This window comes from Marasmius oreades, chromosome 6, assembly GCF_018924745.1.
Source record: "Marasmius oreades isolate 03SP1 chromosome 6, whole genome shotgun sequence".
Classification (NCBI taxonomy): domain Eukaryota; kingdom Fungi; phylum Basidiomycota; class Agaricomycetes; order Agaricales; family Marasmiaceae; genus Marasmius; species Marasmius oreades.
The window spans coordinates 616,522-643,112 of record NC_057328.1 but is presented as its reverse complement, the minus strand read 5'-3'; the positions used below and the strand labels follow the sequence as shown (position 1 = coordinate 643,112).

At 46.4% G+C, this 26,591-nt stretch overlaps 8 protein-coding genes across 8 annotated transcripts; 5 read left to right on the top strand and 3 right to left on the bottom strand.

The window, feature by feature from the left end:
• Positions 1-280: 280 nt before the first annotated feature.
• E1B28_009615 (uncharacterized protein) lies at positions 281-3,506 on the top strand. Its single transcript, XM_043154517.1, has 11 exons — positions 281-578; positions 639-943; positions 1,006-1,079; positions 1,140-1,247; positions 1,312-1,616; positions 1,671-1,786; positions 1,853-2,333; positions 2,408-2,595; positions 2,651-2,873; positions 2,961-3,133; positions 3,196-3,506. Exons 1-11 carry the CDS (start codon positions 344-346, stop codon positions 3,448-3,450), a joined length of 2,463 nt encoding a protein of 820 aa, XP_043006972.1. The 5' UTR covers positions 281-343; the 3' UTR covers positions 3,451-3,506.
• A 99-nt stretch (positions 3,507-3,605) lies between these two features.
• E1B28_009614 (uncharacterized protein) lies at positions 3,606-5,384 on the top strand. Its single transcript, XM_043154516.1, has 5 exons — positions 3,606-3,961; positions 4,016-4,224; positions 4,296-4,372; positions 4,439-5,149; positions 5,209-5,384. The coding sequence occupies exons 3-4, from the start codon at positions 4,313-4,315 to the stop codon at positions 5,117-5,119; spliced, it is 741 nt and encodes a 246-aa protein (XP_043006971.1). The 5' UTR covers positions 3,606-3,961; positions 4,016-4,224; positions 4,296-4,312; the 3' UTR covers positions 5,120-5,149; positions 5,209-5,384.
• Positions 5,385-5,573: 189 nt separating this feature from the next.
• Positions 5,574-11,674, bottom strand: E1B28_009613 (uncharacterized protein). Its single transcript, XM_043154515.1, has 6 exons — positions 11,182-11,674; positions 10,154-11,127; positions 9,233-10,099; positions 6,163-9,172; positions 5,977-6,105; positions 5,574-5,909 (listed from the first exon to the last, which is right to left on the bottom strand). The coding sequence occupies exons 1-6, from the start codon at positions 11,541-11,543 to the stop codon at positions 5,774-5,776; spliced, it is 5,478 nt and encodes a 1,825-aa protein (XP_043006970.1). The 5' UTR covers positions 11,544-11,674; the 3' UTR covers positions 5,574-5,773.
• Positions 11,675-11,740: 66 nt separating this feature from the next.
• E1B28_009612 (uncharacterized protein) lies at positions 11,741-12,738 on the top strand (the record flags this gene model as incomplete). Its single annotated transcript, XM_043154514.1, has 5 exons — positions 11,741-12,177; positions 12,229-12,346; positions 12,411-12,503; positions 12,557-12,653; positions 12,704-12,738. 5 exons carry the CDS (start codon positions 11,741-11,743, stop codon positions 12,736-12,738), a joined length of 780 nt encoding a protein of 259 aa, XP_043006969.1.
• A 272-nt stretch (positions 12,739-13,010) lies between these two features.
• On the top strand, positions 13,011-14,159 carry E1B28_009611 (uncharacterized protein; the record flags this gene model as incomplete). The annotated part of the gene is made up of 6 exons (XM_043154513.1): positions 13,011-13,169; positions 13,231-13,309; positions 13,359-13,447; positions 13,503-13,705; positions 13,773-14,048; positions 14,108-14,159. The coding sequence occupies 6 exons, from the start codon at positions 13,011-13,013 to the stop codon at positions 14,157-14,159; spliced, it is 858 nt and encodes a 285-aa protein (XP_043006968.1).
• Positions 14,160-15,019: 860 nt separating this feature from the next.
• E1B28_009610 (uncharacterized protein) lies at positions 15,020-15,691 on the top strand (the record flags this gene model as incomplete). Its single annotated transcript, XM_043154512.1, has 4 exons — positions 15,020-15,365; positions 15,421-15,541; positions 15,605-15,625; positions 15,679-15,691. The coding sequence occupies 4 exons, from the start codon at positions 15,020-15,022 to the stop codon at positions 15,689-15,691; spliced, it is 501 nt and encodes a 166-aa protein (XP_043006967.1).
• Positions 15,692-15,862: 171 nt separating this feature from the next.
• On the bottom strand, positions 15,863-16,628 carry E1B28_009609 (uncharacterized protein; the record flags this gene model as incomplete). The annotated part of the gene is made up of 2 exons (XM_043154511.1): positions 15,863-16,507; positions 16,566-16,628. 2 exons carry the CDS (start codon positions 16,626-16,628, stop codon positions 15,863-15,865), a joined length of 708 nt encoding a protein of 235 aa, XP_043006966.1.
• Positions 16,629-22,016: 5,388 nt separating this feature from the next.
• E1B28_009608 (uncharacterized protein) lies at positions 22,017-22,699 on the bottom strand (the record flags this gene model as incomplete). The annotated part of the gene is made up of 3 exons (XM_043154510.1): positions 22,017-22,044; positions 22,094-22,379; positions 22,438-22,699. The coding sequence occupies 3 exons, from the start codon at positions 22,697-22,699 to the stop codon at positions 22,017-22,019; spliced, it is 576 nt and encodes a 191-aa protein (XP_043006965.1).
• Between the last annotated feature and the right edge of the window lie 3,892 nt (positions 22,700-26,591).

The following is a 26,591-nucleotide window of genomic DNA, read 5'->3' as shown; positions in this document are numbered from 1 at the left end:
AGGCATTGTTGAACTAAGAACGAGAAGGGTTGAGTAGATCAGGAAAGGCAAAAAAACAGAGAACTTGGCGACTCACAGTTATGGGCTGGAAAGTTGAGGGAGGAACGGGATGCGGGATGCCCGTCGTTATATACAGACCGGCAACCGGGTAATAAGCGTACCGCAGGTCTCACTTCTATGGTCATTTGAGTGAGAACGGCTGGGAGATAAATTTCTTGATGTGGATGAGTGTGAAGAAAAAGCAGCTTCTAAATTGCCACGTAAATCTTGTTAATGTTGAGGTTCGTCACGCTCAGGCGGCTTGTCCTCCAACATCCAGCAGATCGCAGGCCAAGTCAACACGATGCTCAACGTCTTCCACATCCTCGAACTTCCCAAACATGGGGACGGATTCACACTCGCTGCTTCAAGCTCATTGACAGAAAGTTCCCCTGAAGATGGGTCAGCTTCACCTCTTCGAAAACTCGTGCGGTTAGAGACCGACGTTGATATCGCGTCTGCTTCTAGAGACAGAGCTTCTACCCTAAAGTCGCGTGTTGGTAGTGGTGTCGTGAAGATGCAGATATTGGGAGATTTTGGTACGTTCTACACTGTTTCATTCACATTAGTTACTCAAAAGACTTATCGATTCAATACAGTTAACAAACCCAAGACGTTACCTTCAAAAGACGACCGTAGCATTATCAAACGTTTCTTGAAGATGATCTTGACTCGTGAAACCGACTATACTCCTACTCGCTTACCTGATACTTACCAAGGAATCTATAACCGCTGTCGGGCGGTCGTCTGCAAGCAAAGTCGAGGCGGAGATCTTTATAACGATATAAAACTCGAGCTGGAACAATGTATGATCCGTCTCGCTCGGCAACTAATGGCGTCGACGCACGGTGTCGAATGGATCCAATTGTTGGTTGAAGTTTGTGATTGGTACCATGACCAAGAGGTATGTTTTCTTTGTCTCCTTCTCGCCTGATTTTGTTGGATCATATCTGTTCGCTTTCACAGAATATTCTGCGCTGGACCCTCTCTTTCGTCGATCAAGTATACGTGCCAACGGTGAAGGGGTTGAGCAACCTACAGTATGTATATTCCATGTTTCCCGCGCTGCTGATTGACTCCCAACCTTCGCATGTGCACAGTGATCTCGCTCTCTCAATGTTCAACGCAAAGATGTTCGAAGACCAGGCGATCGAACAGCTCCTTAGCCAAAGCATAACCATGTGGGCCAACGATGAGCGTCAAAATAGGTAGGTAGATCAACAAGATTTACATCAACCTCATCTCGTACCTGATTTGCGATCAATGGAACAGGAAACCACACCCCCTTCGTGGAAACATCACAAAACTCTTCAACTACCTCAATCTTCATGGCCAATACCCGCGCTTTGAGAACATGTATCTGGCTTCCACTGAGGCATACTACAAAGCGGAATCCAAGACGAAGGCAGATGAACTTCGGGATTTTCCTGATCAGTTCATGAAACACGCTCTTACTTCGATTGATATGGAGGTTGAGCGTACGAAAGAGATTTTCCTTCCTATGAGTTGGAGTGGGATCAAAGAGGTGACTGAACGATCGTTGATGGAGGAGAGGACGCAATGGCTTGCGGAGACTGGTGAGAAACCCCCTCCATCCTTGCCATCTCAATTTGCTCACGCACTCGGAATAGCTGTCACTCAATATCTGAATACGAAAGATATGGATGCTCTATTGAAGATGTATGATCTCTACGTTCGAATTGAACGTAAGAAGCAGTTATGTGTTGCTTTTGGGATGTATTTCCGAGTACGTTCTCGTCCTTCGCCTTCGATGTTTACCCTGTAATTCTAATCCGGTGATATGTATATCCAGGACGAAGTCAAACGTATCGTTCTCGATCCCGAAACCACCATGGTTGAAAGACTCTTGACCACCAAAGCTCTCGCCGAAAGCGCAGTCAACACTGTATTTCTTGTCGAGTCCGAGCCTCAGGTTCAACCTGAAAACCCCTCTTCCTCTGCTTCTAGTACTAGTGCCCTCCCACGGAAAAAACCAGATCAGGACTTTGTACACGCTTTACACGACGCTTTCACACTCGGATTCCGAGCACGTAGGATGAAACCAGCCGAAGCGCTCGCTAAACATCTTGATAAGATTCTTCGAAAGGGACAAGGGAACTTGAGTGATTCTGATTATTGGGAGGGGTTGAATAAGGTGTTGGGACTTTGTCGGTATACGGATGATAAGGATGTGTTTAGGAGGTTTTATCATCGACAGTTGGCGAAGAGGTTGTTGATGCAGAGGAGTGCGTCGGATACGTTTGAGAAGAGGATGTTGAAGATGTTGAGGGATAGTATGTTTTTTTGTTTTGTTTGTTTGGGTTTTTTCCGTTGACTTTTCCTTTTTCTTTCTCCTCTTCCTCTATAGAATATGACCCGGAATTCGACGATGCGCAGAATATGTTCACTGATTTGGATTTGGCGCGAGAGATGATGGCGGATTATCATTCGAAGTTGAGGGATGATAGTCCGGGACGAAGGCTATATGTGACAGTGCTCCAGACGAGTGCATGGCCGTTTCCTACACCTGAGAAGGCTGTTATTTTACCACACGAGGTTTTTCTTTCTCCTGTGTGTGCTTCAGTCTTACTGACCATGTTTTTGCTCTAAGATGCAAGCAGAGTTAAAGGCGTATGATGAAAATTACTACCAGAAGAGACACCCGAAACGGAAGCTGACTTGGGATCACTCCTTGGGTACTATGGAATTGAAAGCTCGGTTCGGGGGTACTTTGAAGGAGCTTTCTGTTAGTATGTACCAAGGAGTCGTGTTGTTGTTGTACAACGAGATAAGTGAGATGGGATTTGTAGAGATTAAGGAGGCTACTGGCATTGGTACGTTTACGTTTACTAAATTCTTCCTCCCTCCTCCTGCACAATTACTGATGGCATCTCCGCTGTACTATTCTATTTTGCACATAGCTGATGACGATCTCCGACGTACGCTCCAGAGCTTGGCGTGTGGGAAGAAGAGAGTGTTGAAGAAGGTTCCGATGAGCGCTGAAGTCAAAGATGACGATGTGTTTCAGTTTAATGATGGTTTTGTCGATTCTCGGTCGAAGATCCACATTAATTCGATTCAAGCGAAGGTTTCGGTACGTTCTGCTTCTTCAACCGATTCGACTTGTCTTTACTCATGCGTTCTTCATAAATAAAGATCAAAGAATCCCAAAAGACCCAAGAATCCATCGAAGGAGATCGGAAACACGTTATCGACGCTGCAGTTGTTCGGATTATGAAAGCGAAGAAGGAGATGGCTTTTGAGCCGTTGGTGAATGAGACGATTGATGCTGTTAAGAAACATTTTGCGCCGCAGGTTCCGATGATCAAGAAGAGGATTGATTCGTTGGTTGAGGAAGAGTATTTGGAGAGGAGTGAGAAGGATAGGAATGTTTTTAGGTATTTGGCTTGAGGTGGCTTTTGTGTGGATCTGTGATATGTACGCTTTGAAAACTTGTGTTTAGCGAAGTCGCCGTGGCCGTGGCCCGTGAGCAAGGGTGGGTAACTTTACGTTTGCGAGACGTTACATCACATACTGTAAGTACGTGACCGAGTGACTATGGCGGACTTACCACCATTACCACTACCACCAAGTGGACCTACATGGACCTATGCTGCAATTTTCAAGGATGTTAGGACCGTTCGATTTGAAGAAAAAACGTTATTTCAAGAAACCCAAGTATCGCACGCCGGTCTCCCACCACGAAGTGCTCGTTTTCGACGGTGTAAGTATGGCAACGTTTACTCATTTGGAGCTGGAGTTTCGCGTAAACAGCATGCCGGAAGATCCAATTCATTCCTCGAAACGCTCATGGAGCTGGATTACGGTATTGCGGTTATACTTAGTGGTCGCTCTTCTGGCCAGACTGTTGAAAGCTCGACTCAGCCTTTCTTCCAGATTTTCACCTTACAAGTCATATAAAGTGAGTGGTCTGGCACTTTTGTCATTGTCCACTGCTTCTAACACTGCTTCTAAGGGTGCTCGATAAATACTTAAATAATAGATCACCTCAAGATAGACGACGACTATCCACGAACTCCACAAAATCAAAGCTCGCGTCTTTCATCCCTGCAGAATTGGAGCTTTCTTACCACATCCATGTTCAACAAGCTCCAAATGGCTCCACTCCGAACTTACGGTAACTCATCCGTTGGGCGGATCCATATATAAGGGATGCGATTTCAGGTATTTTTCCTCACCTTCCAGCCTCTCGCTCACTCATCCCGACCTACTACCTTCATTTTTCAACACCAAAGTTACTCTACTCTCCATCATGAAGTCTTTCCGAGTCATCGCCATCCTAGCTGTCGCCGCTGCTTCTTGCACCTCCGCCGTAAGTGACTACCCCCTCTATGCGCATCTACACGACCAGCGTACTCAACCTCTGTAATATGTATAGATCCCAGTCGACGTCCCAGGCAAAACCGACTTACCCACGTCCTCCACATCTACTTCCGTCAATGCCGATACTGCCAGTGTCACCCAAGGAGCCGGTGAAACTGTTTCTGCCGTTGCCAGTGATGTAACTGTAACGAGCACAACTGCTTCTGTTACCGCTTTCCCTCCACCGCCGCAAGGTCGCATTCCCAGGAGTCTCGAAGGACTAAGGCTACCTGAGTTGAACGGTCTCGGCGGGGGACTCCGAGTCCTTGGTAGGAAAGCCACTGGCATCACCGATACTGGCAGTTCGAGCGTGAATTCGACCTCGACTGGTGGTGGTTCAGCTGCTCCTACTGGTGAAACTGCTTCTCTACCCGGTAATGGTAATGATGAGGACGAGGAAGGCCAGGACGAATACGAGGGTCAAGGTAATGGCGAAGTTCAAGGAGAACAATCCCATGGCCAGCCCACCACCGTTACTGTTACCGTCACTGCTACCAGTATTGGAGGTGCTGAAGGGGCCACCGGAACGGCTGCGGCTACCGTTACCAGCACTGGTACTACTGAAGGTCAACCCACTACCCCTGTCACCGCCGGTGACACTCAGACTGCTACGTCTACCTCGACTTCTGAGAACTCGGAAAACACTCAGGCTGAGGATGCCCTCCAATCTCGCCAAGAAGAAGAAGAAGAATGCTAGAAACTATCAATATATATTCCTGTAATACAGGTGAGCATCTCGACTTTCCTTTTGGTGCTTGGTACTGACGCTACTTGATATACTAATAGTCATGCGTCGACGATACCGATACCCCCATCATCTAGATTTAAATGCCTTTTGCAGATCAGTAATACTTGCATTTACGCTCTTTAGTTACCTATTTGTCAGCTAGACTGGCGCGATGCCCTTACTTGATACCCTCTTGGAGTCATGCAATCTCAATCTACGCTCTTTTACGCTCGTATCAATACCGTGAACGATTCTTTGTTCTGATTCGATGCTTACCGAGCGAATGACTAGGCGCTTCCTTAGTTGGCTGCCCTCTTCATCCGAAAGAAATTGTAAGAAATATTGAGGAAACCTCTTGTACCTTCCCGATGTTCTCGAAGGTTGTTTCCAAGTTGGCGCATTCTGACTCACTGAGGTCCTTGCAGAGTCTTGAATGTAAAGTCTTTTAAATCGGTGTAAGTACAATACAGTGATACAAATTTTAACAGAAATAGGCCGGTGTAAAGGATTCGATTGTGATTGTGGAATACAAAAAGTTCAGTGATTGTGGCGAGAAACAGAGAAAGAAAACTTTGGGACAGCGACAACAGGAAGAAAGAAAGAAAAACTGTTCTATGTCCCAAATCAGAGTGTCTCCCATCCGCCCGAATCTAACGAACTCTCCAACTTTCTCGCTATCACGGTTGGTATGTGATGATTTAACCATGTCTTGCGGACGTCTTCCCACCGGGCGTAGTGAAGGTACTGTCTGCGGCCACGTCTAAATTGTGCAGTGAATAAGTATGAAGAATGAACAGGGGCAGTTGAAGAAGCAAAAAGGTACGAACCTCATCGAAACGTCAATCTCTCCATGAACATCCAGGTACGGTGATTGAGTGAACGAACCGCTGTTGCCATACAGATACAGCACAACACATCTCTTGATCAAGAAATAGAGACCCAATGCTCCGCCACATCTGGAAAAAAAGAAGTGGTCATGGTCAGCTCAGCTCAGCAAACATTTCAACACGCACTCCCTCATATGCATATTACACTCCCCCCTCCTCTCCTCCGCATCTGTACAACATGTGCTCTGGAAACACACCGTTGTTCCACAGAGTAAACATATAGCCGGATCCGCAGGGATGGTACTGCACTTCTGACACACCACTGCTTTGTCTTGATCCACGAAGAGGTTATCCAATACCAAGGGTAACCTAGCCAGTTTATATACTCCAGGTATGTCAAGCGTCACACCGAAATTGACGGGTGACACGGCATGAGAGTGACCATAGTGAGCGCACCATCCCGAAAGGGCGTTTTGTAGGGTGTCTTGGTTGGGTAGGTCGGATAAGGGTGGAATGCCAAGGAAAGCGAGAAGTCTGGTATACTCGCATCTTTCAGGCTGTAGATCCCCATCGCCTTGCGCGTGCAACGGGAACGCGGATGGAAGAACCGAACGACACAGTATAGCAGCTTTTCGAAGGAAAGGAAGCGTAAAAGCGTGTAAGAGCTTTTCAATCCGCGCTTCTCCAAATGTTTCGAACGCCAGCGTAGCCGTGTGTTCGAAGATAGGCGAATGCCTGACAACTGACATGAAAAACATCCGGACATCTCCAAAGATATCTTCATGTACTCGGCGCGAGATATGTGCAGTGTGGATACCACGACTTTTGTTCAAGATAAACACCAACCCGATGACTGTACGGGCTAGGCAAGCGTAGTACGTCAACACTAGCACATGTCGTAGGATTTCAGGTGCTACAGCCGCCGTTTCGACTAGGACCGCGAAGGGGTCTCGCAAAAGTAAAGGGAACGAGAATGAAGTTAGTGAACTCCGACTCCATTCTGGGAGAAGACGTTTGATAATAGCTTGACGCATCGCATCCCGGCCTTCATCTGGTCGATTCTTGAAGTGAAGCCCGGCAAGCCTCACCAAAATCGTCAAAAGGCCACGAATCATCTTCATCTGCGCATCTGAGAGATTTTCCAACAACAAGCCGCCATCTCCCCGAGACTCGACACCGCGCAAGGCAATCTCAATGCAAGTGATAGAATATCCAACAAGTTCCTCTGGTAGATATATTCCAGCACCTCGTTCTCCAGGTTCAGGCTCATGCCGATCTCTGAGGTGACGCGTCTGCTGGGACAACGATTTTGAAACCGTCATAACAGTGTCAACCATCTTCATCGGATCACCACCATCCGCCTTCTCCTGGTTCCGGTACAAAGAAGAATACCCGGGATCTTGTGCACTCCAAAATACGAACTCCCCAGTTCCATTCCTAAACTGTAATGATTCTAACTGTGGATCCGGCTTGGATTTCAAAATGCTGATACCAGCAGAACGTATCCAGTCCGCAAACGGAACATTGTTTAGCGTCGTATTGGGTGGGTTCATAACTGGGATGATTACATTACCGAGGCTTTTGCAAAGAGGACAAATGTACTCCTTTCGGGCAATAGTCTCCGGATGATTCCTAGTCGCTTGTGCTCGATGTCTCTGTCGAATAGACACACTGTAGACTTGGAAGCATTCAAGATGCATCATATGGCTACACACAGACGCATGTAATCCAAATCGGGCGTATTGATTAGGGAAGCCTTCATAATTAGGCGACGTCCCAGCTTTTTCGTCGAGAGCATCAGCGTCTTGGGGTGGGAAGGTAGGCGGTGACGAATGGACGGAACGGTCCATGGAAGTCGGGGATTGCAGAACGGAGTTTAAGAAAGAAGTTTGTCCATCGGGCTGGCGACGAATGAACCGACTCGGTTGAACCATACCCAGCGTTCCAAACGATTTAGACGAGTTGAGTTTCTCCTGGCAAACAATACACGTTCCATACGTGACCTCCTGTTGTTCGGCGTCCAACATGTCCTCGTCTTCCTCGTCATCGACATCATCGAAATTAATGGCAAAGCTGGCTTGTTGTTGTTTCATCTGTTTAATAATTGCCTCCTGACGAGCCTTTGCAGCCTTCTTCTTCTTCTCTTCAGGGTCTGGGGCACCTTCCGTAGCATTTGGGATAAACCTTCGACTCTGAACTTCAAGAAGTGCATACTTCTCGATCTGATCGAGAATCCAGCTAACCCGGGTCTTATAAGGTTTGAAATTCTCGTTATGTTCTAGAGCACATAATACGTCTATAAGCGTTTTCTCCTCTTCAAAGGTCTTGACCGCAGAGAGACGAGAGAAGATGACGGCACGTTCCACAAGCGCCAGCATTACCAACTGTAAAGCTTGGTCAAGTATAGCCTCTCCTGACGGAGGGGCTGTTCCGGACGACGCGGTGAGGACGAGGACATTATAAATGGAGTAGAACATGACTTGAAGCAAAGCTTCCGACTCAAACGTGGATGTAATGATTGAAAATGGCCCGATATTGGTCTCCATTGGCTTTGGGATCCAGACAGGATCTGTCATCTTGGGATTCTTCTTCTTCAACCTGTTCTTCAAGACCATTTCCACCTCTTCTCGCTTGTTTCTCGTATAATGGTAGAAAAATGGGTTGACCTCGTCGTACACTTCGTCCCTCAGCTCGTATGATCCTGTGTCCGAAGTCGATTCGGGTGCTCTGAAGGTGGTAACTTCCTTCAACACCTTTTCGAACCATGCATCCTCCACCAAACGCTCCGATACGCGTTTAACCAGGTCTGTATAGGAACAAGGTCCAATCGCTAACGCATGTACGAGCTCTCGTCGCACTTGCTTTTCAATGGGCAGCTTAGAAATGCTCGCACTTTCACTAAGTATAGTGATGAAGACATAAAGCACCTCTTCCACCATCCCCGCTAGTTGAGCGGAATCATACGTCGGATGGAGGAAAGCCCCAGAGAAATAGCCTAAAAGCCCAAATCTGTCCAAAATTGTCACAATCACGGTATTTGGGTCGAGGATGACCAGAGCGACTTGTAGCATGAACAAATCTTGGTCGTAGCACAGTTCTCGAAGCATGAAATCTCGGTAATGCAAAAGCTGCCCGCGAATAGCAAAGCCGTTCCTCACCCACAAACTGGTACGAATCTGGGCGATCATAGCGAGAACTAAAAACAAAAATTTAAGTTCGCGTATGAAAGATATTTCACCATAAGGGAAAAACTCACCTCTAAGAGGAAAGTCAATGACAGTAAGAATCGCTTGTTCGCTCGCCCGCCTCAACACGACTTCCCTAATACAACTCATCCCAACCTCTTTCAGCTTCTCTTCCGTTAAAAGATCCACATGCTTGAACAATTCCGCCAACAACCAATGCAACGAATGGTGAAAACTAACCCACCCCTCCAAAACATCAAAATTGATGATATTATACGAAGCGTCACCAAACGCAACCTCATGGAACACAATAGGCGGGAATTTCGTCCTGTCCAGACGGTCCTCGTTCAAAGTACACACCATCAAGATGTTATGCATCACCGTATTAATCGCCGACACCAACTCTGCAGTCGTCGCACGCCCAAACGCAGATCCATAAACCTTGATCACTCGGGACAATGAAAGCGTGACGTTGAACACACTAATCCACGCATCCGTCTCAAACTCGATGTGGTTCGTTACCGCACGCTTGTTGGGGTTGACACACATGAACAGTTGGCAAGTCTTGGCGAATTGGATGATATACTCGGGATTGTGTGCGATGAGATGCTGAACGGGCTCGTTGTTGCATAGATAGCGCAGGTCACTGAAGACAGGCATGAAGCGTTTGGATTTGAACGGGAAGGTGTCGACATCTAGATTGTAGATACTGGTATTGGGCGGATATGCAATGTGTTTGTCGGCGATCTGATTGGTGAAGAAAGCAGTGATGATAGCGAGGAGGCGAGTGATGATCTTGTGAGTACGGACGATATGGGTGGCTACGGAGGGAACAGTGAAAAGCTGAAGAGCGAAGTACTTGATAGAGGTCTCGGCTTCACGGTCAACTAGCAGATATGCGTCAATGACTCTATGGTAAACCCGAGCAAAATGGCCAGCTGTAAAAACATCAGTTGACTTGCGCGGTGGTCTGCGAACAATCCTCAACTTACCAATTGCTAGTTTGTGGTCGCGACCGAGAGTAAGAATGGCGGTATAGATCTCCTTGAGACTCAACCGCGGTTTCTTCCATAACCGCGTATGGGAAAGGAACAAGCAGTCGAGCCTCGTAGGGTCGCGAATGTCATGTAGCGCAAGGAGAGTCTGGGCGTTATGGGGATAGGACGCGTTTTCCCGCCTTCGTGGTGAAAGCATCTCCTCCGCAATAATCTCCCGCAAAATCAACGTGTCCGTACCCAATCTACTCTGAGTAAGATCAACAAGCCACTCAATGATGACAGACGCGACCTGCTCCCGGAAGGTATCATACGCCCTGCGAATAGTAACTCCCAGATCAATCTGCGCGATATTTTGGGCCATCTCGAGTAGCCGCGACACATCCGTGCTCATCTCGACCATCTCTCGACCGTTCTCGTCTATCCGCTGTGTCATCTCGGTAGCCTCCTCCCGGGAGCGGCCAGTCAGATCACAAATGAGTTTGATGACCTCGTCGAAGGAGTGTTTATCGTCATTCCAAATGATGACACAATATTGGTCCTTCATCATGGGGTCCGCGGATGGTTGGAGACGTAGATCGGCCTCGTTGGAAGGTACTGACGGTTCGTCAGGGGAATAGTCAAGGGTGTCAAGGACAAAATCCAGAGCATATCCGACTGTTCGATTCATGGTTTCTCTGAGCTCTGGGGGTACTGATACACGATAAGGATAGTCCTTGATGGGGGGTATGACATCAGGTCTTTGAGTGCCTCGAGTGCCCGAAGAGGGATATGTGCTCGTGGAAGGCGCCGTGCCATCTGCAGGAGGATGATAAGGACAGTTCAAATGAACCCTCCAAGCCTCAGGATCACCACAATCGCAACATCCACCCGGCTGTTGTGCGATGAAGAAACTAACGTTATGACCTTCGTGATTCGTGGCATGAAAACATTTCGAACAGATAACGCAGCTATCATCCAAAGAACAATCTCTGAGAAAACCAAAAGTTTAGTTTTAATTTGATTTAACACAAACTCTGACGCACTTGCACCGAAAACAGCTCTCCCCCTTCTTCAAAACATGCGAACACGGTCTCCCTGGAATCAACGGACCTTCTTTCCCCGCTCCACAAAACCCAAGAGACGCCTGGACACCGCTGAGCGTGGCGTGCATGGGTAGACTAGAATTCGAGTTGGGGAGAAAGAGATGCGCGTAAGACCCCCAAAAGGCGTCGTATAATTCCGATAAAATCTCTGCCCTAGTAGCTGCCGTGAAATTGTATTTCCTCTGACTGGGCATCGTTTCCAATGTATATCTAAAGTGCAAGGATGGGTCGGTTGTGCGTTCCCGGGGGTTCATAGACGACGATAGAAATTTAGGCGTGAAGAAAGACGATAAAGCACTCATGTCGTTAGGCAACTAGGGAGTTCTAGTCAAGGGGTTATGAAAGCGTCCACTGGCATAGAAGAAAAGGCGTAAAAAAAACGAAATCGATGGGGGAAAGAAGGAGGAGGAGGAGGGGAAGGATGACGCATGTGACTCCGGTTGCCCGTACCGATTCAGAGGTTCGGGCAACGACCACACGGTCTTTATCATTGACCACCATGGCGTCGGCGTCGAGGCCATCCCTCCAAAACCCTCTCCAACAAAACCGACCCACCGGCTCCTTTTCTCAGCCTGGAATACTGGTAGCATTGGCAGAACCACCCATGCGTTACGTCGATGGCGCCATGATGGACTATTTCCTCATCGAAGCCGTCAATACTCTCCGAGAATCCTCACAAGTCGCCATTGCCCGATCGAAGAGAATTGAGCGGGAAATGGTGGAAGCAGGGCTGTTACCTTTAGTTTCTTCTTTTACTCGTCCGGATGTTACATCCCCAAAGAGCTCTCCTCGCGAGTCTTCAACAAACTTGAACTCGACGACTCGGACTGGTGCTGGTGGAAAGGCAACTGGATCTCCTGTTGACGAGGAAGAAGAGGCATTACGGGTGCGGTTGGAAGCGATAGGATTGCATGTTGGGTCAAATTTTACGGAAAGGTATGTAAGCTTCACGCTATTTAGAGGGACTTCACTGATTCGTGATCTCAGACTGTGTGCGGACAGAGGGCTTTTCACGGAAACTCTAGACGCCATCAAGTTCATCTGCAAAGATTTATGGACTTCTTTCTGGAATAAACAAGTGGACAACTTGCGGACGAACCATAGGGTTCGTTGCTCCGGCAGGTGGAACTACGTGATCGCGACTCACAAACGAGGCTTTTTCTTTTTAGGGTGTATACGTCTTGCAGGACAACTCTTTCCATACCATATCCCGCCTATCCTCATGGCATGGGCGTGCTGAAGCATTGAAACGAGCGAAAACGGTTCGTTATTGATACCCTATTCCGTCTCTCTCCTTAACCTCCTTACCTCTCAGTATACTGCTATGCCCGCAGGCATTATTAAAGGTGCACTCACCCGACTAGGATATCAGACGGTTACAGTGACGCCTGAAATAAACAATCTCCCGCAATGTGAGCCCTCGTGATCTTAGTAGAATTCAATGTTGCTGAAACATCACCAGGCACTTTCCAAGTCAAGATTCCAAGAAGCTCATGATGACCGAATTTGTACGAAAAGACGGATGGTCCCGTCGCGGCCAAATCTTTACGAAACGCTCGTCTCTGTAAAACTACGGACTCGGAAGAATTCAGATGGTGCTTGGCAAGTACATGCGGGAGAATCAGCGTCCGAGATTATAGAGGAACGGAGATGAACAAATATTGTAGAAGATGAATCGTATATACCAGCTGGAATGTAACGTAGGTCCAAATAGGTCCAAGAATCTCATGGAGGTGACGCGTGACGTGCAACTCTTGTCCACATTCATCATGGATCTTGGGTCCAATTTCAGTGCAAGGCTCGAGCCCTTTCTACTTATGGGTAAATCCGTAAAGGGCGCTGCCGCTGCCAAACTCGTTCAGGATGCCACCTCTGCTCCTGGTGTTTTCGTCTTCTCTGAACTCCTCCAACTTCCCAATATCCAAGAGGTGAATTGATTCTTTCTATACCCAATTACCCAGTTCCTAAGTTCGTTAACATACTCAAAAGCTTGGAAAGAACGAAGAGCACGAGAAGTTTCTCGCATTATTACGACTTTTTGCGTATAAAACTTATGGCGACTATCTCAGTACGAAGCTCTTTCGAGAATCTAGGCTTTCATTGACCAAAGCTTCTAGAACACCGCGATCGCCTGCCTCCTCTGAATGCTGCCCAGCTCACAAAGCTGAAACACCTCTCGATAGCGACTCTTGCAGCAGATAGACGGGTGGGGTTATTTCCTTCCTTCCCCATTTCCTCTCCGTCTGACCTTCTCGGTACAGATCCTACCATACGCCGAGCTCATGGGCGCCCTCCAAATGCCTACAATCCGAGAATTGGAGGACCTCATCATCGATGCTATCTACCTTGACATCCTTCGCGGAAAACTCGACCAAAAAGAAGAACAATTCGAGGTCGAATACACTATGGGGCGAGATTTGGAACCTGAGAAGCTGGTCTCCCTGTTAGCCGCTTTGAAAGACTGGTTCGTTCTGTTGTTTTTTTTCTCTCTAGTACTCGCCTACATCTCCACCCTTTCCCTTTGCACATAGGGCGTCAACTACGGCTGCGGTTCTACAAAAACTTGACGAAAACATCGCTTCTGTCACCACAGAGGCAGCCACTGCGAAAGCCAAGCGAGAAAACCACGAGAGAGAAGTTCAAACGACACTCAAAGAACTCCAAGACAGAAACAAGGACAAGAGTGGTGGGAGTAATAGTTCCCAGAATCCGGTGTCTGGAGGTACTCGAGTGACTAGGTCGACATATGCATCGGACAGGATGGACGTTGATGAACCTGTGGAAGCTCCTAAAGGGAAGAATCGAAAGTGCGTCCTTTGGCTGGTGTTAACATCCTATTCGATGACTTATCTGTTGCTGTGTTTAGGGCACCTCAGCAGGAGACATCAAAGCCACAGAGGAAGCGGAATCGGTTTTAGATGTGAAAAAAGATATCATGACCGCCGAACGACCTGGTCCTTTTGCCTCCTGTACCCACACCCATTGTATAACATCCATCAACCACCTCATGTACGATTTCTTGGGAGTCACCAGACACCTGTTTGCCCAGAACTGATCTTTCCATGCCTGTCTAACTATCTCGAGTCTCGACTACTCTCGGATAAGGTCTTCATTTATTCTACCCATGTTCTACCCATGTCTTGATTGACCGCCAATCGTGGTCTGGGGTGTTACTCGACCACGTTAAATTTTATAGTATCCCGGTGACCTGCCAAGTGACAAGTGACGTCCGACGGGCAACATGTTGGGGTTTGTGGGAGTGGCATTCAGTAGACCTCAGAACTGACATCGGATCTGCACATTTATTAATTGTTTTTTTTCTTCAGATCGGAGTGTCAACGTACAGCTAATATTGATCTAGGCTTTCAATTTTTACAGCCGGTACACTTTGAATACGCCAGCTCCCACGTCGTTTGCCTTTGATATTACAAGCGTTAGGAGGCCCGATAAGCCTCGAAAAAAGGAAGCTTGAACGAGGCAAAACGACAGGTTTCAAGCGCCGTGCAGGCGGCTGAATCGGGAATCTCGGCAAGGCGAACGGGTTTGTACAGCATCAAAAAAAAACTTCGCGACTTACGGCTTGCGACCCACCTTTGATGACTGGGCTTATAAAAAGCATGTACCGTGCCCCTCCTCCTCATTTTTCAAAATCCTGAAACCCTCGCGCGCTCATCGTGTTGCCATTAACAAGTGATCGCAGCCTAACGCCCAGTGGCTTGCGACGACAACGACTTGGACTAGTTTTTACTTCAAGTTTCTTTCATCCCCCACTTCGAACATGTCTGTAACGGTTGAAGCATTCACTATCACCACCCTTCCCTCTCCTCCTCCTTCTCCTTCGTTACCCTCGCAAACCCCACTCACATGCACGGGAGCGAACTCAACCGTCACCGACCTAAAACCATCTCCCAAAGCCGTCATCAACGGAATAGCACCTCACGTTTTCGATGAACGAAAGACTCGGCCACAGGGTAGAGGTTCTGGTTCTAGTCGACGATGCCATCGACGGCTTCAGTATATCCAGAAGCAGTATCCGAGAATCGAGAGTTCGCCATTACACGTATCGAGGTCGTATACATTCGAGGACCTACAGGTACAGGCACAAGTTGAGTTTATTGTCACGGGTAAGTCAGTTCGTGTTGATTTCGGCTTGTTTGATTTTGATATTGTCTATTTCAGATACTAAGAAGGCCGTGAATGATAGTCCGATGAAGAATGAATTGAAGAGTGCGGGGGTTCGACTCACGAGGTCCCGAAGCTGGAACCTGTTGAAGATCCATGTGGATGTCCATGCCTTCAAGTGTGTTTTTTGTTGAATTTGACTTTGACTTTGACTTTGATCACTCATACACATTCTTGGCAGGTCTTTTGGGAAACTATTGAAGTGAGTGTCGGGACCTTGTTGTTCTTACACGATGTGACACTGACTCCTTGAAGGCATAGAGTATAGTTAGATCTGGTTTATCAACACCTTTCTGTAATCTGTATTACTATAGCTATTACACCGATGAATACATACTTATCATTTTGTTCGACAGCTGCCATTCTTACAGAGTGGGCCCCACCGCCGCCCCCGCTGGCTGTATATAACAACTTGACATTCAACTACAACAACGCATGATCATCGCACCAAATCCTTCACTCTCTTCACCTCTTCACCATCCACACTAACCAACGGAATCCCTAGCCCAGCCAACTTCTTCTCCGCCGCTCCCCATCCCGCTTCACCAGGATCAACAGCCTTCGTTGCCTCCCTAACAACAAACGCCCTAAACCCATCTTGACTCGCATCAATCGCAGTCGACTTGACACAATACTCCATCGCCAACCCGACTACATACACATCCGTAATCTCTTCATTCTTCAACAACTGCGCCAGACCACTACTAGCCTCTGGTACGACCGGATTTCGGAACGGCGCCTCAAAAGCCGAATACATCTCCACCCTCGTGTCCGTTCCCTTATTGATCACTTTATCGATCTTCGTAACGTTAAACTCAGGAATCAGTTCAGACCCTTGCGTTCCCTCTACACAATGCACCGGCCAAAGCCGCGATACGTCGATTTCGTCGTGGTTGTATGGGTTGTGGATCGTGGTATATGAGGTGAAGGGCACGTTATCCGGTGGATCATGGTTGACGGCAAAAGAGACGTGGTTTGGGGGGTGAAAGTCTTTTGTGGCGACTTTGAGTGCGAATGGGAGGTCTAGGAGATCGTTGATAACAGGTGCGAGTGTTCGTCCTTCTCCAACTGCGAGAGAGCCGTTCTAAACAAAAAGTTCATTTGTTGAGATCGGTTAAAAGGGACAGCTAGGAAGGGCGAACTGGAGGACAGAAATCTTCCTGAAAATCGATTACAAGCAATGCTGGTTTGAACGGCTTTGACATGATGGTAGAAAAGAAACCCTCGACAAGTAAATCTTACTATGACTCACTATAAAGAGGGTTCAAGAAGAAGCGTGCCATACCAGCCAGAAAAGAACGGAGAGTGGCAACTCCGTGAATTCAAGCTGCCATTCTCAATGTCAGACGAGGGAGTTTCGCTATGGGAGGAAGCTTTCAACCCCAAATGATTCTTTCCAGTTCCTTTCGCCGTTTCTTCTGATTCGAACTGAAGTGATTGTGGTAGAATTTTACATGACAAGAATTACATTGAGAAGCTTTGGGGAAGCTCCGGTGGATTTAACCTAGGGTTAGTCCGCTCTGCCAGGTACTCTAGTCCGCTCATGGGGTTTCTTTCGGTTTCGGAAACAACGTACCAGAGCCTGGGTGATCTGCACTCTCAATCTTATAAGGGAGCGCAGATCGCGGAGAGAAGCCAAGATGCAACGAGATAGGAGACCATCGATTCCTGGTGGCGTTTTGAAAGAGATACCACGCGGTTCTAGAACTGCGACACTGTAATACCCTGATTTCCCAGTGCGTGAAAAGCACTGATATCAAAATCTCCGACACAAAATGTTTTAATAGCCGTTGAAGAACCATATATTTCTTTCTGTGAGTTATTTTCTGCTCGACAAAAAGATATAAACAACGAGAACCGCCAGGACCCCCCACCTGAAGAGAAAGAACGTGATCTTACGCCGCCACGCCAAAGCATCATTTTGCAGACGATAACACCATAGACGAGGGTGAAATTTCCCCGAGTCGAAATATTCCTTGATCACGGACTCGGGGCGACTACAGACAAGAAACTGTAGTGGGAGATCGGCTTCATCTTTGACCGCATTGGCAATCATGTCAAGCACCCTCGTCTGCATCAGGAAAATGGGGTCTGGTGCTGAGCTGCGTTGAACGGCGTTGGCCAATCGGGAAATTTGACACGCTGTCGACGGTCTGAAGGCACCCAACGCGCCCCCAACGCGCCCCCAACGCACACCCACAGCGTGGACGGCGTGACATTGTGTTACACTGTGGGGCTGGTTAGAATATTTCCAACACACGTTAGCGCAAGTTGAGTCTACAGTGAACAGGCATCAACATTCATTCATTTAGAGTCCCTTTTATTTATTGATTAAATTATTCTAGACATACTTATAAACAAGTTTAGCTAGATAATGTGGGGTTGGTATGACTGAGGGAATGCAATGAGGGACAACAACAGTTGAGTGTGCTGACACAATGTTAGCTAAAAAAACAGCTAAGTTGAAAATTGAATTAGGGCTGTTCAATTCCTAACCTACACTAGCCTACACTACACTAAAGTAAAATTGTTGCCCTAGTTATTCCAAAAAAAAAACGACTGCGGGCGGCTGAATTAGCTCGGACAAGTCGGGGTAAGTTACGTGTGTGGCGGAGTTTGAAAAATTTTCGAATAAGGTACATTGGTGTGACGCCGAGGGCTGCACGGTCATTGTGGCCTACAGCACTTATCATTGATCGTAACGATGTGAACACTGTAGGCCGCAATGACCGAGTGGTCCGTGGATTCGGCTACTCGGCTACACTAACCTCATGGCACGGCGCATTTAAATTCTGTGCACGACTGTTGCTGTCCCTTGTTCCCTTCCCTCCCCCCCAACTCCCCCCTCTCATCCCACAATATCTTTGTCCCTCTCCCTCGCTCTCGATTGACACCATCCCATGTGAGTTTATTTCCTTCCTTTGTACATTCATTGTCTTAACTATGATTCTCCTTCCACTAGAACATGACCCAAGAACATCATAACCCATGTGAGTTTATATCCTTCCTTGTATATTCAATTTGTATTGATTCCTCATTTTCAGACCTTCCACCTTTTTACTTCGAATCTGCTTGCCCATTGAGTTGAAAGTTGAGAGAGTTGAAAGGGCTGATAGTGCCATTAGTTTCTTTTAATTAGCATCTGTTTGTATTTTATTTTAAATGAACAATCATAATAAATGTCTCTTTTTGCATTACTGTCTTGTTCTGAACATAAATGAAGCCCTATTAAATGAGTATACACAGGCAAATTGACCTGTTGAGTGCGTGTACATGCGTTCCCAGTGCACATTGACGCTGATGGTGGCCGCGGTGACTGAGCATTAGTGAGTGTTGGCGCACGTTCATCTCACAGAATTAACTAACCTACTGCTGAGCTGCGTTGGGTGTGTTGGCGCGTTCATGGCGTTCACACGTGTGACCGCCAGTAATGCGCGCCAGCACCGTTCGACGCGGCTCAGCGTCAGACCCCTTTTTCCTGATGTGCACCCCTTGACTGTGGCATTCATCTAACCCGTCAATGACTACCAACCGCGGTCGATCTCCCCACTCTGCTCCTCCTTCTCCTCCCAAAGACCTGCAAGGGTTGGCAATCAACTCTGTGAACTGAAGTTCAAGGGAGCTTATGAAGAATCGCCGGATTAGCCGTTATAGCACGTCCAATAAGGCCCTGTTCAGTAAAAAAAAGCTGCAGCTTTTTCACAGCTTTTTGATAGCGTTTGGCGGTAGCTTTTCGGTAGCTTTTCGACAGCTTTTTGATAGCTTTTTGATAGCTTTTTGATGTAGTCACGGCGTGATATGCGGCGACCTCGGGGTGACAGTAGTAGTACAAACATGAATAAATATCAATTGCCTTTTTTGTACATGAATCATCGGACAGCTGTCATTGATCGATCAATGCCTTTTCAACGTTCCCCAGTGCAGTACCATCAGTCCCTGCTTGTCCTTCTTGCTGGACATCTATTCCAACTAGCTGGCTATGCAGCTGCTCTCTATCATATTGCTTTCACTACTGTCATTCAGCCATATCACACCTCTGCACTTAGTGGACAAGCCTGGATTGAGGAACTTCAGGAGGGGCATGAGGATAGAATAGCTCATGAGCTTGGGGTTCGGAAGCATATTTTCAATATACTCCTCTCAGAGTTACGCTGGCTAGGAATTGATGACTCCCAACATGTCAGTCTAGAGGAGAAACTTGGCATTTTTCTCTATACATGCACTAGTGATGCCGATGTTCAGTTTGGTCCAGTTCAACCACCACTTTTCCCGAACCCTGAACCCGAACCCCCTACTAGTTCCCCGAACCTGAACCGGACTCGGACCGCACTGTCCGAACATGTTCGAACCTAAGTGTATTAAATCTAATTTTTTGTGAATAATTTCGTTGATTTTGCCCAGTAAATAATGCTACTCACCTTGCGGTGCCCTTATAAGCTCCATGTTGTAGTAATCGTCACGGAACAACCAGTTTGGAGGTTGCAGCTGGCAAAAGGAAAGACTGTCACACCCAGTCACAACTTCCTAATTCTGCTAACTGACTGATCAGCACCGATTAGAGCCTTCTGATGACCCACTGACATGCCCAAATAAGGTTATTGTGCATTTACCTTTCAGGATGAGCTGTCCCACCCCCCCAAAGTCAAACATTTTGACCAAATGTGAGACTTTGTACTCTCAAGGCTCGGACCAGGTTCGAACCACCTGCAGACTGCTGAACCTCGAACCTGAACCTCCCCTCATTGCCCGAACCTGAACAAGAACCGGACCCGAACCTTAGGTTCGGTTCAGAGGTTTGGGGTTCGCACCGTGGTTCAGAACTGCACATCGGCATCACTAACATGTACAACTGGGCTATCTGTTCGCCATGTTGGTGAACGATTTCAGCGGGCAAATGGAACCATATCACGGTTAAGTGGTACATATTGATATATTATAGTGGCACTAACATGAAAACTAGATACTTCAATGAAGTGCTTGATGCATTTACAGAGCCAGATTTCTATAACCGATATGTCTGCTTGCCAGATGCCAATGCACCAACCCCTTCATATATTCAGAACAACCCCAAGCTATTTCCATTCTTCAAGGATGCTATTGGTGCAATGGACGGGACACATATCTGTTGTTGGCCTTCAAAAGAAGAGCGGGATCTGGCACGAGATCGAAAGGGGCAATTATCACAAAACTCCTTGATCTGTTGTTCATTTGATATGCAATTTCAGTATGGAGTTACTGGCTATGACGGGGCTTCAGCAGATGCTACAATGTATGCTCAGTCCCGACTAACTGATCTCTACATTCCAGACAGCAAGTACTACTTAGCAGATGCAGGATTTGGAATATGTGATTATCTTATGGTGCCTTACCGTGGTGTACGGTATCATCTGAATGAGTGGCAGAGGGGTAGTCTGCGGCATGTTTCTGTTTTACATGTGGCTATATTTCTAAGAGGCTTTCAGACCCATGAATCAGGAAGAACTTTTTAATCTTCGACATGCACAGGCCCGTAATGTTATAGAATGAATTTTCGGAGTCCTAAAGGCGAAATGGGGAGTTCTGCTTCATCCCGTTCGATATTCAATGGGGGTCCAAGTTCAGATTCCACTAGCGTTAATGGTGATTCACAATCTTACAATGGAATATAATCCGGTCGAGTCACTTTCAGCCATTCAAGATCCAATCGAGGAGTTCTATGACCCTACTGCTGAAATGGAGACCAGTGACTTGACAACCTCTATGGTTGTATCAGATGAGGAGTTTGAAAGATCACTTCAACGACGGGATGCTATTGCACAGAATATGTGGGATAACTCATCCTTGTTCTGGGCTCGAGTCTTCCAGCGGCCAATACGACATATATTCATCTGTTTGGGAAGAGTAGTATTCAGCGGCATGAGAATATCGAAGTGGTGCTGGTATTCATAGCCCTTGTTCCGGAAATGCACTGCCCTCAGATTGACCTTCACGTACTCAAGCCAGTTTTGCTCACGTTCGGGTGTGATGTTGGCCCCCTTTTTTCGGTCCCAGGGTGGCCAGCCAGACTTATGATTGATTTTAATGACTTCTTCCCAGTCACGTTTGATCTAGAACGTAAAGAGAAAAGTCTTGAATGAATAGAAATGTCAAAATTGAATGAACTGTCACGTACTGTCCCATACTTGTCCTTACAGCCTTTCCCCATTTTATTTGCTCCGATTTCAGGTGGATTCAGCTCCTCAGCAACCTCGTTGAATACTGCGACCTTGAAATTCCTGCCTTCTCCAATTCTGTCAACCCGTTTGACGAGTCCTGCCAGCAATGTATCCACATCACTGTCAGTCCATATGGCGCATAGCTTCTTCTCTTGGTCCACGGGTACAGTCTCGAGATGACTGTTGTTGTCGATGGTGCCTTTCTTTTTCTTAGCCATAGTGATAGGCGGGCAGTATGAGGATGCAGAGGATCTGCAAGGACGCAGCGCAGACGCGCGGATGTAAAGAACATATTAGGTAACATATGTTACATGGTCAGTCGCTACATAGTCACTCGTTGTCACAAAAAGCCGTGAGTAAAAAGCTATCAAAAAGCTGTGAAAAAGCTGCAGCTTTTTTTTACTGAACAAGGCCTAACACTTCGTAACTCAGGTATCGAGGACATGAGTCCATATGCAATAGTGAGGAATAAATACATGGCTTTGTTCCGTTTCGGATGAATGCGGGAGAAAAAGAAACTGGCAACGAGCTTCTTGCTTTGTTCGCAATCTTCAGCAATCGTCTGAGCCACAGCTGACTTCCCAATGTCAGCAGATCCGTAAAGCCAACACACCCAAGAACTAGCGTGGCTATCGATTTCGTTCGCAAGCAGCTGACGTACTTCCTTTCGGGTTTCTGGGTAGCACTTGGGTGGAGGATATCGAACTTCCGAGTTATGCATTGCCCCAACGTCTGTGATGGCCTGCCAGAGCGCTTGCAGAGCTACAAAGACAAACTTATGAGGAGGAATTGAAAAAATCAAATGTCCTGGCAAACTCACGATCGAATCCATTTACTTTCTTGACTATCTGATTGCCGCCGACATTGTTGATGGTGTTGTGGTTGTGATCACCAACAACACTGTTATCATGTCCCCAATGCACCATTGTGTGACTGTCATGTGAAGATGATGTGGGTATGTTCGTGTTCGTATCTTGTGTGACCCACAAGGGTCCATGAAGTTGCGTGCCCCAGTCTGTTGGCATTTGATTATGGTGCGTAAACGATGTGCAAGCGGGATGGTAGTAGGGATCAATGGCCATGGTGGTGTCGGGGACCAATGGAGAACCGGAAGGATGCCATTGATCCATTGCCATAAGTTGGTGCCTACATCACCTAAAATTACACGTATCCTCGGGCCGGCTGTCCGTAGCCTCTGTGGGGTATGTTCATGTAAGTAGTATTGGCATGTCGCTAATAACTAACCATCTATCTCCATATTCTCTGTATTTGTCTTGCACGGAGTCTTTAGGCTCCGTATTGCATCACTGTCGGTGCTATAGTCGCCTGTAGAGTCAGTATAGTCAGGGCCACAACCCTGTATCCTCTGTACACTCTGTATAGCACATATAGTATGTATTCCCCCCATTTTTATTTGCCTCTATAGCCCTGGTCAACATATCTGTTGTCTCAAAACAGTCTGAAGAGATGGTTTAACACAGCAATCCACCAGTCTGCAAGTGACAACTAAGTCTCTACACTCTGGCTCCAAATATGACCTGCCACGTGACTGGAGACAGCACAACAGCACTGCCATGGCCAATGCGCGCGCGAGTGTAACGCAAGCATAAGCGTTAGCACCAGGTCAAATTTTGGACATACAATAATTGTCAGTAAAATTCTTTACATGTAGTGCGTCAACTAAAACTATACCTTTAGTTGTTACATCTAAATTAAAGTAGATCAAATATTAAATAAGTCTACTAGACAATATTAATAGTATTACTATTACTATGTCTAATATCTAATACTGTATATAGTACGCGTCAGAATGACACAATGTCTCCAGGACCAGTGGGGTTACTACTGCTATGTAAGGTAAGATTTTCTGTTGTTATAGTACTCATTGCGTCGGTATACATTAGTTGTACGGGTTTATTACAGCAGGGCTACGGAGCACTACTTACACGGATCTTGTACACTACAGGTCAGTACAGATCACTACATTGTCTCTAGTGGGTCTCTATGGAGCCTACAGACATCATATTTATAGGGGGGGGGTCGCTACTGAGCTACTCTTGCTACAGATGATACGGAGATATACATTGTGTCTTCTTTTTCCCCTGATGTAGGCAAGCATGGCAATGACTTGGGGGCAGAATCTAGCGGCGAGGGAATTGCGTCGGGTGGGTTGGGTTGGGTGTTGTAAGGATGATAATCCAACTGCATCTCCAGGTCTATCTGTTCTTCAGACATAGCTTGACGGTACGGAGGAACACTACCGGTGAAGGGAGAAGTCAAGGAGAAGGGGAGAGGGGAGGGATGCTACAGCAGTAGCTTTGACGTTGATATATCATACTGCCATGGTCCCACGCTCATCAAAAATGTGCCAGTGAAGGCCTTCGATAGTGACTGAGAACGACCCAGATTTCAATCCTGTGAAAGGGTTTAATGAGTTCAAACTCTGGTTGAATCATGCAAATAGACGCACCAGGCTGCTTAAAATTCTTTGAAGGAGTTCATGGGCAGGCATTGTTCTGAGCGCCAGAACTTAACCCTGTGACAAACTAATCCCCGGCCACTCCCTGGCCCCAGCCCGTAAATATGTGACACTGGCATCTGCCGAGACGCATGGCATCATCAGTACCGGCGTCGACTTGGATATGACTTGTGTGATGTAAATTTTGTAGAGCGCGACGTAAGTACACGACAAAACTACAGGATAAATGTAAGTATAGTCAAATCTCTTATAATGCATACCCCTTGGTTGGGTCCAAAAAGTATGCATTTTTAGAGAGTATGCATTTCTAGAATTATTATTTTTATAACTTTTAGGGTCACTGTAATGGGTTCAAAAGAGCTAAAACTGTATTGTAGAACTTCTATCACTAGAAAAGGCCATTTTTGAGCGAAATAATGTGGATTAGCCTCCAGATGTGTTTTATGGCCAAAAGACAAAAGTAATCCCTCTAGTCTCCTTGAGAAACTGTTGTCCTGTACCTCTATACCTCTCTGCAGCACACCAACAGCTTGTAATGCCACCCATTGATTTAGGACAGAGTGGTGTCCGTTGTTGCGCCTGTTTTGTGCAATACTATAAAAGACTTCAATTTTCGCATTTAAGAAAGAAGAACAGATAATATTTAGTGGAATAAGAGGACTAGAGATAGCCTGAACTGCTAGTCAAAACCCTAGACCTCTGTTTGAAGGAAATTGAATAGAGAGAGATCTTTGAGAAGAGTAATCTGAAACCTGTAGGACTTTGAGAAGACAGCTATTTCCAAACCTTCTATGTTCATTGGCCTCTCTGCCTTCAGTATCATGTTTTGGGTAATCAAGGGATATTATACTATTTTATTTTACTTCTATTAGATATTGAGGAAAACAGATTACAGACAGATTGTTAAGACATTGACAGAGATTAGAGCGAAGTTAGAGATCCTGGACATGAAAACTTCTGAATAAGATTAGACTACTCAGAGATATGACAAGAAAAGTCAGATAAGAGGAGATTAGAAATAGTCCGAGGGAAAGTGTTTTCAGACATCGAACAGATTAGGAGAACAAGAGATATGAGATTCATTTGATCATAGCAATGGAAAGATGTGGAATGGAAGGGAGCGATTGAATATGCAGACCATGCGTCCGACTTCAGACTGGAAGAAAGAGGGGCTTGGACCTACAAGGATTGTACATGGTAGAAACTGAGAAGACCGAGAAGAGAGAGGGAAGAAGAAGATTATACTCAAAAGCAATGAAGAAATGGCCGAAGAAGGAAATTCAACGTCTATTCCAATTCTTTTCTCATCTAAAATTAGAGATTCAGTAGAAAATCCATTTATTATTTACTTTTCATATTTTCTAGTTCTGGAGCAGTATATAAGGAGCCCTGTAAAAGCTAGGATTCTTTAGTTTAGTACTGCCAAAATTGTATTTGAAATTAAGCAGGAACTCTCAAAGTGATTGGATTTGCCCTGACTCTGTCAGTGTGTGTTGGTTTTGGTCAGAACACAGATTTGGTTGACTCCAAGCAGTTTGGCTTGTGAGTTTTATTTGGAAACTGTCCACTTGGGGACATTTGGAATTTGGAATTGGTTAAGTCCACTTGGGGGCTTTCGTCAGATTTGGTATTTGGTATTTGGTATAGTCCACTTGGGGACTCTAGGCACTTGGGCCACAACAGATTGTTCGAGTTTCATAAGCCAAAGTAGGCTTCAGGCTGTTAGATTTGTATATATATATAAACAAAAACAGATCAGTAGTAGAATTTCTACTATCTCAGACCAGACTTCAATATCAGAGTTAGTTTTGTCTCCATCTCGAGAGATCAAAGAAGGTGTAACCTTCAACAAGCCAAACTTTTGAACCCCCACCTTTAGAGAATACTAAGAGCAATATATTTGTTGATCTATTTGCTTGGTGTGTTTTTCTTGCATTACCGAGCTGCTAGTTAAAGCTTATGGTCGCTAGTAGAGTACGCTAGCGCAGCTGAGAAACAGCTAGAGAGCATCCTGTAGAGCTAGCCTGAAAACTGTAAGACACTACGCAAGCGGTCACTAATCAAAAGACCACTCTCTGTATGCTACTATGCACTAGGCAATTAAGGGATATTATGTTGAGGCTTGTGCTTCAGTACTGGACTTGTAGCTAAGAGGGATGAAGTCTTAAACAGACTCCTGAAGAGGGATGAAGTCTTAAACAGACTCCTGAAGAGGGATGAAGTCTTAAACAGACTCCTGAAGAGAGAGCGAGTGCTCTCGAACAGAGACAGACTCAAAGAAAGGCACACCGAAGTGTTGAGTGCTAGCGGTTCATACAGACCGAGCAGATGCTACGGAGAAGAGTAACATACACACACCCAAGACCATGGACAAGATGAAGTTAAGCGCAAGCGGTCGGAGAGGTGTCCAAACATGTGAGAGCAATAGGGACAGACTGTCTTTGGACAGGTCGGAGAGAGCTAGCGCTCTCAGATAGGATTGAGGGTTGGACTCC

Coding starts and splice junctions, on each gene's coding strand:
- E1B28_009615 (XM_043154517.1), top strand. CDS start 344: ATGCTCAACGTCTTCCACATCCTCGAACTTCCCAAACATGGGGACGGA. Junction 1,787..1,852: donor CTTTTGGGATGTATTTCCGA/GTACGTTCTCGT, acceptor ATGTATATCCAG/GACGAAGTCAAACGTATCGT. Junction 2,596..2,650: donor CTGTTATTTTACCACACGAG/GTTTTTCTTTCT, acceptor TTTTGCTCTAAG/ATGCAAGCAGAGTTAAAGGC.
- E1B28_009613 (XM_043154515.1), bottom strand. CDS start 11,543: ATGAGTGCTTTATCGTCTTTCTTCACGCCTAAATTTCTATCGTCGTCT. Junction 11,128..11,181: donor GAGAGCTGTTTTCGGTGCAA/GTGCGTCAGAGT, acceptor TGGTTTTCTCAG/AGATTGTTCTTTGGATGATA. Junction 5,910..5,976: donor GAGATTGACGTTTCGATGAG/GTTCGTACCTTT, acceptor TGCACAATTTAG/ACGTGGCCGCAGACAGTACC.
- E1B28_009614 (XM_043154516.1), top strand. CDS start 4,313: ATGAAGTCTTTCCGAGTCATCGCCATCCTAGCTGTCGCCGCTGCTTCT. Junction 4,373..4,438: donor CTGCTTCTTGCACCTCCGCC/GTAAGTGACTAC, acceptor TAATATGTATAG/ATCCCAGTCGACGTCCCAGG.